General features: G+C 35.6%; 1 protein-coding gene across 7 annotated transcripts in view; it reads left to right on the top strand.

Moving 5' to 3' along the window:
- Window positions 1-16,039, top strand: part of PHF11 (PHD finger protein 11) — a 58,807-nt gene that overhangs the window by 23,459 nt on the left and 19,309 nt on the right. For 6 of the 7 annotated variants that reach the window (XM_069063651.1, XM_069063647.1, XM_069063648.1 and 3 more), the window contains 2 exons: window positions 6,752-6,867; window positions 12,002-12,115. In XM_069063651.1, the coding sequence (XP_068919752.1) occupies window positions 6,752-6,867; window positions 12,002-12,115 (230 nt within the window). Of the gene's footprint in view, window positions 1-6,738; window positions 6,868-12,001; window positions 12,116-16,039 lie in introns of those variants that run through there. The other variant, XM_069063649.1, reaches the window with a different exon arrangement.

Here is a 16,039-nt window from a genome sequence, read left to right as displayed (position 1 = left end):
TGTTATTTTGTAAATTCATTGTCCATAGTTCTGACTTTTTAAAATAAATGTAATTACTTTATCTTTCTGATTTATTATGAGTCTGACTACTTTGAACTTATTTGGAGTACAGTTTTTTTGTTTTGTCTTGTTTTTTTCAAAAAATATCCATTTACCACTTGTTTCAGGAGAAATTTTTTTTGTTATGAATTTACTTTATTTTATTATCACTAAGAAAAATGGCACTTTTCTCCACTTAACTCAGATATTTTTCTAGTTCTATATTTTTTCCAATGTATTAGATTATTTTTAGTTTTCAACATTCATTTCCATAAGATTTTGAGTCACAAATTTTCTCCCCGTCTATCCTCTACCCCCACCCCAAGATAGTGAGCCTACTGAATACTCCTTCCCCCAGTCTGTTCTCTCATATCCTCCCCCACGTCCCCCCCCCAACTTTCTAGTAGGGCAAGAAGGATTTCTATACCCCAGGGCCTATATATCTTATTTCCCAGTTGCATGCAAAAAACATATTTTTTAACATTTGTTTTTAAAACTTTGATTTCCAGATTCTTTCCCTTCTTCCCTCCTCACCCACCCCCACTGGGAAGACAAGCAATTCAATATAGGTTATAGATGTGTAGTTACACAAAACGTTTCCATAGTAGTTATATTGTGAAAGACTAACTATATTTCCCTCCATCCTATCACGCCCCCGACTTAATTCTGTTTTCTGCTTTGACCCTGTCCCTTTTCAAAAATGTTTTCTTCTAAATACCCTCTCCCCCAATCTTCCCTCCCCTTCTATCATCCCCACTCTTACCCCTTCCCTCCTACTTTCCTGTAGGGTAAGATACCCAATTGAGCATGTATGTTATTCCCTCCTTAAGCCAAATTCAATGATAATAATGTTGACCCATTCCCTTTCACCATCCTGCTCTTCCCCTCTATTGTAACAGTTTTCTCTTGCCTCTTTTATATGAGATAATTTACCCTATTCTATCTCTTCTTTTCTCCTTCTCCCAATATATTCCTCTCACCTCTTAATTTTAATTTTTAGATAACATCCCTTCCTATTCAATTGATCCTGTGCCCTCTGTCTATGTATACACACACACACATACACACACACACATATATACACACACACTTACACCCTCCTATATATACATATGTGCATATATATTCCTTTCAACTATCCTCATACTGAGAAAAGTCTCATGAGTTACAATGGTCATTTTTCCATGGAGGAATGTAAATAGTTCAACTTTAATAAGTTCCTTATGATTTCTTTTTCCTGTTTACTTTCTCATGCTTCTCTTGCTTCTTGTATTTGAAAGTCAAATTTTCTGTTCAGCTCTGGTATTTTCATGAAGAATGCTTGAAAGTCAGGGGTGGCTAGGTGGTTCAGTGAGTAGAGCACTGGCCCTTGAGTCAGGAGAACCTGAGTTCAAAGCTGGCCTCAGACACTTAACACAAAAACTAGCCGTGTGAACTTGGGCAAATCACTTAACCCCAATTGCCCTCCAAAAAGCAAGAAAAAAAAAGAATGCTTGAAAGTCCTCTATTTCATTGAATGACCATATTTTCCCCTGAAAATTATACTCAATTTTGCTGGGTAGGTGATTCTTGGTTTTAATCCTAGCTCCTTTGACCTAGGATATCATATTCCAAGCCCTTTGATCTCAGTGTAGAAGCTGCTAGATCTTGTGTTATCCTGATTGTGTTTTCACAATACTCAAATTGTTTCTTCTTGACTGCTTGTAATATTTTCTCCTTGACCTGGGAACTCTGGAATTTGGCTATGATATTCCTAGGAGTTTTCTTTTTGGGATCTTTTTCAAGAGATGATTAGTGAATTCTTTCAATTTCTATTTTGCCTTCTGGTTCTAGAGTGTCAGGGCAATTTTCCTTGAGAATTTCTTGAAGGATGATTTCTAGGCTCTTTTTTGATCATGGTTTTCAGGTGGAACAATAACTTTTATATTATCTCTCCCGTATCTATTTTCCAGTGAGATATTTCACATTGCCTTCTATTTTTTTTTTCATTTGTTTGGATCTGTTTTATAGTATCTTGATTTCTCATAAAGTCATTAGTTTCCATTTGCTCCAATATAATTTTGAAGGAATTATTCTCTTCAGTGAGTTTTTGAAATTCCTTTTCCATCTGGCCAATTTGGCTTTTTAAGGAAGGCATTCTTCTCCTCATTGGCTTTTTGGACTTCTTTTGTCATTTGAACTAGTCTATTTTTTAAGGTGTTATTTTCTTCATTCAGGCTGTTGACTTGCATTTCTTTATTTTCTTGCATCATTCTCATTTCTCTTCCCAATTTTTCCTCTACTTCTCTTACTTGATTTTCTAAATTCTTCTTGAACTCCTCCATGGCCTGCAACAAATTCATATTTTTCTTGGGAGCTTTTGGTGCAGGAGTTTTGACTTTGTTGTCTTCTTCTGGTTCCATGTTTTGATCCTTTTTGTCCTCCAAAAAGGATTCTATGTTCTGATTGCACTTCCTCTGTTTGTTCATCTTGCCAGCCAATTACTTGACTTTTGAGCTCTTTGCCATGGTAGAACTCTGTTTCCAGAGTGGAGAGAGCTGTGTCCCAAATTGCTGGGGTTTTTGCAGTTGTTGTCAGAGCTATGTCTACAAGCTCTGGCACACTGGCTTTCCTCACCCCAGGACCACCACCCAAGACTGTGATCCAGATCCAAGCAGGTCAAAACAAGAGTGATTAGCCTCTGAATAATTGCTTGGTCCCCCTACAATCTGCAGGCCAGGAACTCTGGAGGCAGCCATGTGGCAGCAGTTGTAGCTACCCTGCTGCTGTCACCTCTGCCGCCCTGGGATTGGGCGTCAGACCGTACTCTTCTCTCACCCTGGATGAGCAGGGTTCCCCACTGACCTTTTACATTCTCTCTGGCATTTATTGGTTGAGAAGTCTGGAAACCTCCACAGCTTCTGGTGATTCACTCTCCTGAAGTCTGCCCGGGCCAGTCTGTGCTGCTGCTCAGGGCTGCCCCAAATCTGTGTCAGTGTAGCTCACGTCGAACTGCACTCAGCTCCCAGTCTGGTGTGATAGACCCTTCCTGTCAACCTGCCAGGCTGCCTTCATTGGGAGATTTATTTCTCATTGTTACTTTATGGGTTCTGTAGCTCTAAAATTTGTTTCAAGTCATTTTTTTTACAGGTATTGGAGGTTGGAGGTGGTTGGTGTGGGAGCTCAAGCAAGTTCCTACTTTTACTCCACCATCTTGACTCCACCCCTTCCTTTTCTAGCTCATTAAGCATGAAAAAGCCACTGTGTTTCTTGACCTAATAGAAGTGACCTCATGCTCTGCTCTGATTTTATCACACAATATTGAAAAGAACCTTCCCTTGAATGGGTAATTTTTTTTTTCATTAAGTTGATTGTTCTTAGAACAAGTTGAAAAACTGGATGTAGCTTCAGACTGATTTCTTGACATGGAACTCTCTGAGAATTAAGCATGCAAGGTGTCATGACTGTACAAGGGGCCACATGTTAAACCAGTATTCCTAGACCTTCATTTAACCTGACTCCTTCAAGTACAGAGAGTCCAAGACAATTCTCATTTATATATACCATATTAAATAATCACTGCCACTGCATTGATGGTCAGTTGGAAAGCACTATTAAACTTGTCTTTGTTGGCCTTGTTTTCATTGGGGAAAAGAAGTGAATATATTTAACAGAAGTTAGACTCCAAAATATCCCATAATTGTAGCCATGATTTTCATAGGGTTCATCTCACAGTTTAGAAAACTCTGGCCTACAGGATCAAAATCTTTTGACTTGATATGTAAGACTCATCAAAATCTGGGCCCATCCTACTTTTCTAGCCTTATCTCTCACACCAGCCCCAAGAACTCTGTCCCATCTAGATAGGTCTATTACCCACTGTCTCTTGAGCTAACTTTATGCATTCCTGTGTCTCCAATTCCTCACATACCTTCCCATCTCCTTTCCATCTATCCACTGTGTTCTCTTGAAAGGCCCCAAGGCGCCTTCTCTGATCACCCCAGGAGACAGTGATCCTTCCTTCTGAATTTAGAACCCTTCTGTATAAGATATTGATTTGGGAATTAATCTTGCATTTACTGCCCTGTAGTACTTTTTGCATTAATAAACTCTGGTGTAATGTAGTCTAATTTTCCATTCATTTAGTTTCCTTGAGGGCAGGAACTGCCTTCTTAGATATTTTCACACTTTCCAAAGATAGCAAAGATCATCCCATACAGAACTCAATTTTTCATTGTAAGTGTGTATCCAGAACCTACCACAAAAACTGATATTCAGAGAGCTTAGCTAACTTGCTTAATCGGTTTTGAAGCATATTATAGTAGGTATTTAATGAAGGCTTGCATAATGATTTATTATTAACATTAGCTGACTAAAATGAATGAGAAGTAGAATGTAAGCTTTTTGAGAGCAGAGACTCTTTTTTGTCTCTATGCTTGACTGAATTGGTGCTTATTTATTCTTGAAAGCTTTTTCACTAAGATTATTTTGCTTCCTACAAATTATTCCCACTGGGACTTAAATAGTCTAAAAAAGTGGATTTGGTTCTAGTTTTTTTTTTTTTTAAGCAAAGCTCAGGACAATGAAATAAATACTAGTTTCAAATGTAACTTTTGGAATTAAGGAATAAGATCATCATAATTTAGAAAATAGTCAAGTTTTTAGTTTTGGGCACTTTTTTTTGCCTTTTTTTGGGGGGGGGGAAGCAGGGTAACTGGGGTTAAGTGACTTGTCCAAGATCACACAGCTAGTAAAGTTGTGTCAAATGTCTGAGGTTGGGTTTGAACTCCTGACTCTAGGACTGGTGCAGTGTAAACCAAGTTTTTAGTTTGAAAAAGGATGTAACTAATAGCTACTAGCAAAATGACCTAAACTAGGGCCTTCAAGGTCCTCAAGTACAGCCCCACCCCTACCCTAAACCATCTTTTTTCATAAGTTTAAAGCCCTCATAATTATATGGTAAAATAAATACTTGTTTCAAAAACAACTTTGAATATTAAAATCCCAAACTATTCCCCAGTATGAACAATGTTCCTCGGGGTTAATGGACAATGATAGAGTAATATTTTAAAGGTCAGAGAGAACAATCCTTTACTTAATACAGATGTCCACAAGCCTGATTAATGATAAGGGAAAGTTGGGGCGGCCAGGTAGCACAGCAAGTAAGAGCACTGGCCCCAGTGTCAGGATGATCTGGGGGATCGAATCCAGGCTCAGATACTTAGCACCACACCCAGAAATAACTGGCCGTGTAACCTTGAGCAAGTTACTTAACCCCAATTGCTTTAAAAAAATGATAAGGGAAAATCTCTGTGACTTGAGAGACTTCTTAACACACTAACCCTAGGATATTCAGAGCTTCTGTCTCTTTTTTTTATCCTTTCTTTCCTTTTTATCTGATCTCTCTTTCCTCCTTCCCTTCATTTCCATTCTCTTATTGTTTTTTCCTCCTCTTATCCTTCACTCCCTCTATTTTACTTTCTTTTAACTTCTTGTCATATAGCATTAAAATACTTTTTAAATGAAATTTTATTATCTTTTAAAATTATTTTGTTTATAATTTCTGGAATAAAACAAACACTTCCATAACATGGTACAATAAAAAAGATGACTGCACATGAAACTGCAAATCTACTATACACAACTAGGTATTCTTTTCAAATATACAACATTATCATGTAAAAAAATTTTCCCCTTTTTTTTCCTCCCTCCCCACTGGCCTAGAGATGACTACCATTAGATACAAATAGGTATATGTGTAAAATTATGCTATATACATATTTGTATTTATCCCTTCTTTCTCTGGATGCAGATAGTATCTTTTTATCTATATCCTTTATAGTTAATTTGGGTTTTTATAATAGTCAAAATAACTTATTCACTCAGTCATTTCTTTTTTTTTTTTTTAAAGCAATTGGGGTTAAGTAACTTGCTCAAGGTTACACAGCCAGTTATTTCTGGGTGTAGTGCTGAGTATCTGAGCCCGGATTCAATCCCCAGGTCATCCCAACACTGGGGCTGTTGCTCTTACTCGTTGAGCCACCTGGCTGCCCCTGAGCAATGGGGGTTAAGTAACTTGCTGAAGGTTACATGGCCAGGTGTTTCTGGGTGGGTGCTAAGTGTCTGAGCCCAGATTCAATACCCAGGTAATCCCGACACTGGAGCCGGTGCTCTTACTCGCTGTGCTACCTGGCCGCCCCTCAGTCATTTCTTAAAACAATATTGCTGTTATTGTATACAATGTTCTCTTGGTTCCACTCATTTCAGTCTTCATTATTTCCTGCAAGTCTTCCCGTGATTTTCTAAGATCATTGAGCTCATCATTTCTTATTGGACAGTAGTATTCCATCATGATCACATACTACAGCTTGTTCAGCCATTCCCCAACTGATGGGCATTAATGAAGTTTTATTCATAATTTTTGAAGTGAGGGTACATTGAATATTTTCTACTTTTCACACATTAAAAAAGCTAAATTATTTACCTAGTTTATTTTCTCCCCTGTAGGGTATGTATCCTTGATTAGAATGCAGGAATATTTTGGCAAAAGGGACAGTTTAACTTGGGAGAGGAGAAAGAATGATTATGATATAATTACAAAAAAATTTAAAAAAAAAGAAAATAAAGTCATGTCCTACTTCTTGCTTTAATAGATTTCTGGCCTTCCACAGTAAGCAGTTAATAAATACTGGTTGACTGACTTAACTTTCTTAACTAGTCATGTTAATTACAGGTATCTTCCAGGAAAGGATGGTAAAAATAACTTGTGATCTGTGTCCTCAAGATGATGAACGTGGTGTACTGTATGTCTCACAAGATCTGGAATTAGTAGCACACCAAAATTGTTTGGTAAGTTTTCTGAATGAATATTAATTTTTTTGGAGGGGGGAAGAGGAGGAAGGTTGAATGTCACTTTAGGTACTAAGGAAAAACTTTAGATGCTTTCATTCCAAGTAATATTCTGTATTTTTTTTTTTTTTTGCTTTTTGGAGAGAGGAATGAAGGGCAGTTGGGGTCAAGTGACTTGCCCAAGGTCATATAGCTAGTAAGTGTTAAGTATCTGAGTTCACATTTGAACTCAGGTCGTCCTGACTCCAGCTCAGGTGCTTTATTCACTATGCCACCTAGCCACTCCCCACCCCTGTATTTTCTTTAAAAAGTACTATAAACTCAATCATCTCAAAAATACCAAAAATAATTTAAACCATAGAACTTGGACTACTTACATACTGATCATCAATAATTAGGGCAGCTAGGTGGTACAGTGGATAGAGTGCTGGGCTTAGAGGTAGGAAGACTACTCTTCCTGAATTCAAATACTGCGTCAGATAATTACTAACTGTGTGACCCTGGGCAAGTAAACCCTGTTTAGTTCAGTTCCCTTATCTATAAAATGAGTTGGAGAATAAAATGGCAAACCACCTCAGTATTTTTGCCAAGAAGACCCCAAAGAAGTTAGACAAGACTGAAAAGCAACTAAACAACAAAAAACTAATTTATTACTTCAATGGATCTATGATTTTGTTGCTAGAGCTACCCCCTCCAATGGTGCCAATTACAACCCACCCCACTCCTCATCCTGTGGAACTCCCATTCATGCCCTCCTGTTAATTCTCTGTAAGGGCTTGCTTGACTCAACATTCTGGAATCTTTCTGTTTTGTTTTGTTTTGGGAGGGCAATTGGAGTTAAGTAACTTGCCCAAGGTCACACGTCTAGTTTTTATGTTAAGTGTCTGAGGCCAGATTTGAACTTAGGTCCTCCTGACTCCAGGGCCAGTGCTCTACCCACTGTACCACCTATCCGCCCTGATCTTTTAATATTCTATGATTACTAGTGTGATATTAGAGCTTTCTGTCGCTTTTCTCTCCCTCTTGACATGTGACTGACTAACCTCGTTTTCCAATCCTACATCTCCAGCACGAAACCTTTTATGCGACTTCTTGAGAAGAGATCATATTGGCAACATACTGCTACTTACCTACTTGTACCTACCAGACATCTTTCCATTGCCTTAATTCTTTAGAGATTATATTTCTTAATAGATTTTGATACAAGGAAAAATAGAAACTTTAATAAACCTTTTGAAAATGGGCATATTTTATCCAGTGGTGGGCCTGGAGTCAGGAAGACTATAGTTCAAATTTGGACTCAGACACTTGTTAGCTGTGTGACCCTTGACAACCTCTGGTTGCCTCAGTTTCTTTAGCCACAAAATGGGAATAATAACAGCACCTGATTATAGGGTTATTGTGAGAATCAAATAAGAGAATATTTGTAAAAAACCAAATTGCTTAGCACATAGTCGACACTGTATAAACGCTTATTTCTTTCCATTCACTTTCCTCCCAATAATTTCTTTGACACGCTTACAAAATTTTGCTGCTGTTATTCTTTTTTAATGTAGTAATAATCAGCCTGAAAATTGTTCTAATTCTACTTTCTTTACTTTGTATCATTTCATTCAAGGCTTTCCGTACTTGTTTACTCTTTGTTCTATTTTGTAATACAATTATATTACATTACACAGATTATTTAACGACTCCCCAATCATTGAACATCACGGTTGTTTCCATTTTTTCACTATTTCAGATAAAACAATTGATTTTTTTTTGGTACAGATATTTTTGTGCTTTTAACAACATCCTCAGGATTTGATGCTTGAAGTAGTTTTGCTGATCAGATTGCCATGTGGTGTTGGGGAAAGAAAACCGGATTTGGAATCAAAAGCCCTAGGCTCACATCCCAGCTCTTCAACTCATTAATATTTGACCTTGGACAAATAAGACCTTTAGGGTCTTATTTGCTCTTCTGTAAAATGAAGGTTTTGACTAGATTATAGGAAAAGGCTCTTCCAATCCTATAACAATATTTTGATCCTATGTTTTTCAAAAAGATTACCAATTTTTAATTCTACCAGTAATGTAAAACGATACCTCAAATTTGTAATAGTAAGAATAACAGGAACTAACATTTTTAAAGTGCTTTAAGGTTTCCAAAGTGCTCAGCTTCCTTATTAAAATGGGGAAAATAATACCTAATGACAATCCACAGAGTTTTATATCAAAGGAGATAATGTATATAAAGCACTTTACACACCTTAAACTACTATATAAATATCAGTTGCTATTACTTTTACACTTTCTTTCATTGGTCCCTCACAACAACCTTACGAGGTAAGGGCTATTGATTTTTGCATTTTCAGATGAAGAAACTAACCTAGAGAGCATAATTAATTTGCTTTTGATAATTACCTTTTGATAGTGTCAAAAACAGGATCTGAACCCGAGAATCTCCTGATTTCAAGTCCCTATTCTTTCCATTATACCCCCTTGCTATTACCATGTGTATTTCTGTGATTATTATCGAATTTGAACAGTTTTTCAAGTGATTATTGTTTGTTTCCTCTTTCAAAATCGCTCATACCTTTTGACCTTTATCCATCAGGGAGTGGGCTTTTAAATTCATGTTCACTCTTTATAGAATCTGGATATTATATTTCCCCCATGATATACCTACCAGAAAGATTTTCTAGCTATTTATATTTTTTATTTTCAATATTTTTCTTCCTAACATGCAATATCTATCCATGTTTACATAATTAAATCCATTAATTTTGTCTCTTCTTATTTTTCCATTTGCTTAATCAATAAGCATATTTCTTATTCATAATTAAAATTAATTCCCTTTTCTCAGTCTACTAGTCAGTAAACATTTATTGATGAAGAAGAAAGAGCCTGTAGGAACAGTATTACCTTAAAGTAGATTAAGCAAAAATTACTTAAGAGACAAAATATTTTTTTTACAGAGGAAGAGGAACAACAAAGTCCTTATTCAGAAAATAAATGGAGGAAAATATAAATCTAACTCATAACTTTAAATGTGAATAGATAAAACAACCCATAACATGGAAGGGGGTGAGAGACTGTATAAGAAAACTGACATGACAAAATTTAGCCCAATATTTCAAATTAAATCTGTGTACATATTTTTGTATGAGATATGTTTTCTATAAACACATTGGATTAAAAAAAAAACCTTTATGTAACCCTTTTTCCTTATGTTGATAATCAATAAGTATATATTGCAACTATAAAATTCCACTCATTTAGCCCTTTATTAAATTATTAATGTTATCAAAAGTAAGTAGGGGCAGCTAGGTGGCTCAGTGAATAGAGCACCGGCCCTGGAGTCAGAAGGACCTGAGTTCAAATCCAGCCTCAGACACTTAACACAAAAAACTAGCCATGTGACCTTGGACAAGTCACTTAACCCCAATTGCCCTCCAAAAAGCAAAAAAAAAAAAGTAAAGAATTTTATTATTTATTGCTTATGTTATTAAATCAAACTGAAACACTAAACAGAATAACTATGTTGTTACCTTTTGATGCTAATAGATATCTCTAAAATTAGATATCCCAGCCCTTCTTGTTAAAGATAATAACTTTAAGATCAATTCTGTTTCTCTTGTCTTTTATTTTCCCTTTTAAAAAAATTGGCAGCATCCTTTTCTTTCCAAACTCAACTCTATCTTTCAGTAATTTAGCCAACACTACATTGTGTTTTTATTTATTCACGGAGATTCTTATTATAAAATAGTAACCACTCAATCATATTTGAAAAATGCTTATTACTCTAAGTAAATATTTAATTCTCAGTATATTTTCTAGTCCATTCCTAAGGCAATCTTAGTCTCTTTTTTTTTTAAAGTTAATTATTTGAGGCCTGTTTGATTTTTAATATTCTCTGGCTTTCAAATAGAATACTTAGGTTTGCTAAACTGATTCTAGTATTGGGAGTCCATGCTTTTTCAACTAGATAAATAGGTAGACAGACATCTGACTCTAATTTTTTCTTTTATTTCTGGTTTTCAGAGAACCAATCTCATAAGACCCTGATTTATGTATTTGTATATCTAATTGCTAAGGATTGTTCCTTTGGCCTTCTCATTTTAATGATGATGTACCTGAATGAGTTGAACTTTAGGCTTCTCCTTTTTGAAATGTTTGGATTACTCACATTTACCAAATTTCACTTTTTTTTTTGAGGGGCAGTTGGGGTTAAGTGAGTTGCCCAAGGTCACATGGCCAGTTTCTGTGTTGTGTCTGAGGTCGGATTTGACCTCAGGTCCTCCTGACTCCAGGGCCGCGTCCTACTCACTGTGCCACCTAGCTGCCCCATAAAACTCTTTAATATTGGGTAAATATAGCCAGAATTTATTATAAAAGGTGTTTTAATTTGTACCTAACCCTTGGAAGCACTAATTTGTATGGAATTTTCTTTTGTCCTTTTCAAATTTCCCATTTTGGGAAATGAGGAATATTGTACCTCATTTTTGACAAAGAAGGCCTGTTTCCATGAATAATGTTATCAAGTTTCTCATTATTTAGGGTGTTGCCACTTTTAAAACTACGTTTTACAACTCTTGAACATTCATGGATTAATATCTTGTACTTGTTCCATGGGCCAAATGAAATTTGCCAAAAGTGAGATCTTCCTCGCTATGGAGTGAGGGGAACTAAGGAAATCTCACAGAATCTTTTCCTTAAGCATTTTGTTTTGATTTTCAAAGGGGTAGTGAATGTCTAGCTGGTCTTCCATGTGCTTTCCAAAACTTCTGAGTAAGCTCATGAGAGTTTATGTAAAAATGAACAGGAGCCAAACAGACTAGGTCATGTTGCAAATAAATTGACTTTCAGGCTCATCCCCCTTTTCATTCTAATTCCTATTGGAATTTGAAATCCCCCCTCCCCCTCTGCTTATCAAAACAAGGCAAAAAGTCCCTTCCACAAACTTGACTTCAGCCACCTGGTAATATGTCTTTTTGTCATGGGAAAAGTAACAAGCAAATTTGAGAAAGAAATTTGCATGCATAAGGAAAACTGATCTTCCTGCTTGGACTGCCAGCAGCCCCTGCCCTCTTTTCTAATCCTTTCTTGTCAATACCCTTTTATACAATACACTGATTTTTTTTTTCATCTGTAGTTATATTCTTCAGGGCTTGTGGAATCTGAGGGGGATCATCCTTGCTTAAATGATCAGGATAGACTTTTTGATGTGGATTCAGTGAAAGAGGAAATCAGTCGAGGAAAGAAACTGGTAAGTTTAAATGATTTCATGACCTATAGTAGAGGCTAGTAAAAAGGTGAAGCATCTGGAATGCTGAGTGGATCACATATAAAAATGAACCCTTTATAAAAATTCATCATATTTATCATAGGGCACAGTAGAATTCCATTATATTCTCCCATTCAAAATACCTACAAAAAGGGCAAAAATTTGGGAGTCAGTCCATCTGTCCAGCCACAAGATCTGTGTGTATTATATGTGTGTACATAAGTATGACTACATATATTATTGTATGTTATATATATTGTATATGTATATTATACACATATGTATGTATCTGTTTATAAATTCATAATATTGTTACCACTTAGCCATGAACCCTGATATTCCCTCCAGTTACTGAAATAGTTTTTTCTTTAAAGAGTGCTTTGTTAAAACACACACATTCATATGTCTCTGTATTAATATACATATAACATGTATATTACATATGTAAAATATTATATTATGTGATTCTGTGTTATATTATATGATACATAATGCTTACATGATTATAATGTCTAGTATTTTATATTATGTATGTTATATATTAATGTGCTATATGAAATATAGTTTTTATATATGTATACATACATGTATATAGTAGATAAGACACAGGTATGTCTATATATTGTATATATTATATATATATATATATGTTTGTAAAACACTTTAAGAAAAAACTATTTAACTAGAGGAATAACTGGTGCTTATAGCTAGGTGGTGACAATAGAATAAAAATAATCATATTACCTGTATCAATTTATAGATTTAGTGATATCACCATCAGAATACCAAGGGGATACTGTATGGAGCTAGACAAAATAACTACAGAATTCATTCAAAGTAATGAGAAGTCTTAGACTTGTAAGAGAAATAATGAAAAAAAAAAGGTAGGAATGAAGGGGAAATAAAATTTCCAGGCTTCAAATTAGGTTAAAAGTAGTTTTCTTTAGAACTGTTTGGCATTAGTTAAAAAATAGGAAAGAAGCAATATTCAATAAAATAAATAATAAATTATTGGGGTGGGGGTGGGAGAACTCCCTATTTGATAAGAGATGTTAGAAAAACTGTAGTTTTGCAGAAATTGTGTTTCAACCACTATCTCATACCATATAATCACAGTGAGCTCAGAATGGATTTGCAGCCTGAATGTTAAGGTCGTTCGATAGAAAAAATAAAAGAACAAAATCAGGTGCCTTTCATAGATATGACTAGAGGGAGAATTCTTAACCAAACAAAGGAAAAAAGTGATCACAAAAAAATAGATGATTTTTATTGCATGAAATTTAAAAGCTTATATATAAATAAAATCAATGGAAATAGGATAAGAAGGGAATTCTAACTTAGTGAATTTTTTTTTTTCATTGACTATCTCTTATTAGCTAGAGATAGGGGCGGAGACTGAACTTGTTATATTATTATTATAGGGAACTCCTGGATGAGGAATCTCCTTTTACCAATGTAGATTGGTATATTCACTTCAATTTTTAGTTTTAGAGAGTTGCTAAGAATACCAGGAGATTAAGTGACTTACTTGTAGAAAAATAAATATTTATGTGTGTATAAACAAAAAAAATATATAAAAAACAAAAAACTCAAAAGATATCAAGAGAAAAACTTTTAAATGTGAACATACTCTATCACATTCCTATAAAACAATTTGTTTAGTCTCTCCTCTACCTCTGCCACTATGAGTTAGAGTCAAGGACTTGAATTCATATCTTCCTGGCCCCAAGACCATCTCTCTACCCACTATGCCATGATACTTCGTATGATCACATGTTTATCTAATTTTTACTTTGTAATATGTCATAGCACATAAAGAGTTATAATGAAGAAACTTTTTTAAATTTAAATTTATTAATTTTAACATTATTTATTTTAACAATCTTTTTTTTTTGTTGGAGGGTGGAAGGTAGGGCAATTGGGGTTAAGTGACTTGTCCAAGGTCACACGGCTAGTTTTGTGCTAAGTGTCTGAGGCCGGATTTGAACTCAGGTCCTCCTGACTCCAGCACTGGTGCTCTATTCACTGCGCCACCTAGTAGCTCCTATTTTTAACATTCTTTTAAAAAACATTTTAAGTTCTGAATTCTCTCCCTCCCTCTTTCTCCTCCCCATTTCTTGAGAAGGCAAATACTTTGATATAGATTATACATGTGCAGTCATACAAAATATATTTCCATGTTAGCAATGTTGCAAAAAAGCAAGAAAAATAAAGAAAATAGAAAAAATTATGCTTCAATCTGCATTCAAACTCCATCAGTTCTTTCCCTGGAGTTGGATAGCATTTTTTATCATAAGTCCTTCAGAATTGTCTTAGATCATTGTTTTTCTGAGAATAGCTAAGTCATTCACAGTTCATCATCATACAATATTGCTGTTAGTGTGTACAATGTTTTTCTGATTCTGCTCACTTCAGTTTTCATCAGTTCATATGTCTTCCTAGGTTTTTACAAGAACCATCCTGTTCCTCATTTCTTATAATGCAATAGTATTCCATCACAACCATATACAACAACTTGTTCAACCATTCCCCATTTGATGGGCATCCCCTCAATTTCCAAGTCTTTGCCACCACAAAAAGAACTGCTAGAATTATTTTTATACGTATAGGTTCTGTTCCTTTTTCTTTGATCTCTTTGGGATACAAACCTATAGTGGTATTGCTGGGTTAAAGGGTATGCAGTTTTGTAGCCCTTTGGGCATAGTTCCAAATTGCTCTCAAGACTGGTTAGATCAGTTCACAACTCTACCAATAGTACATTAGTATCCCGACTTTTCCTCACTCCCTCCAACATCTGTCATTTTCCTTTTCTGTCATATTAGCCAATCTTATAGGTTTGAGGTAGTACCGCAGAGCTGTTTTAATTTGCATTTTTCTTATCAGTAGCTATTCAGAGCATATTTTCATATGATTCTATAGGAAGAAACTTTTCACTTGAGTGATTTAAGCATAAGATGCTTATGTACCAGGAGGCTGTTACTAAGAGCCATTCCCCAATAGATAAGTGGTTAAACGATACGAACAATTCTCAAAAGAACCGCAAACTACTAATAATTATATAAAAGACTGTTCCATGTCACTAATAACAAGAAAAAATGAAAATCATATCATGTTTCATCCCATATCCAAATTTACAAAAATGGAAATAGCCAGTGTAGGAGGGATGATAAAAGATAAGCACATTTGTACAATTTTTTTTTAAGCAATCGGGGTTAAGTAACTTGCTCGAGGTTACACAGCCAGGTGTTTCTGGGTGTGATGCTGAGTGTCTGAGCCCGGGATTCGATCTCCAGGTCGTCCGGACACTGGAGCCGGTGCTCTTACTCGCTGAGCCACCTGGCTGCCCCTAAGCAATTGGGGTTAAGTAACTTGCTCAAGGTTACAGGGCCAGGTGTTTCTGGGTGGGTGCTAAGTGTCTGAGCCCGGATTCGATCCCCAGGTTGACCCGACACTGGGGCCAGGGCTCTTGCTCGCTGTGCTACCTGGCCGCCCCTTGCTTGTACAATTTTTAGCAGAGCTGTAAATTAGTCTAACCATTCTGGAAAGGAATTTAGAATTCTGAGTTTTTAAAGTGACTAAAATGTCCATACACTGCCCAGAGAGTATATAGTCCAAGGAAGTTAAAGTTGGAAAGGTCCCATATACACCAAAATATTTATAGGAACACTTCTTGTAGTAGCAAGGAAAGTAGCAGGAAACAAAGAAAATATCTATTGATTAGGTAATAACCACACAAATTGTGGTACATTAATAACTTATGAATATGAAAAATACAGAGATGCATGAAAAGAAATATGAACTTATGCAAAGTGAGGTAAATAGAACCAAGAAGACAATATATACAAACTACAGTAGCATAAATCGAAAGTGGGCAAAAAATAAAAACTGAACACTTATGATGACTAA

This window comes from Petaurus breviceps, unplaced genomic scaffold, assembly GCF_028583685.1.
Source record: "Petaurus breviceps papuanus isolate PSGF00001 unplaced genomic scaffold, PetGlider_PUasm1.0 90594, whole genome shotgun sequence".
Lineage (NCBI taxonomy): Eukaryota > Metazoa > Chordata > Mammalia > Diprotodontia > Petauridae > Petaurus > Petaurus breviceps.
The sequence above is the reverse complement of the archived record's forward strand: the minus strand, read 5'-3'. Positions and strand labels throughout refer to the sequence as shown.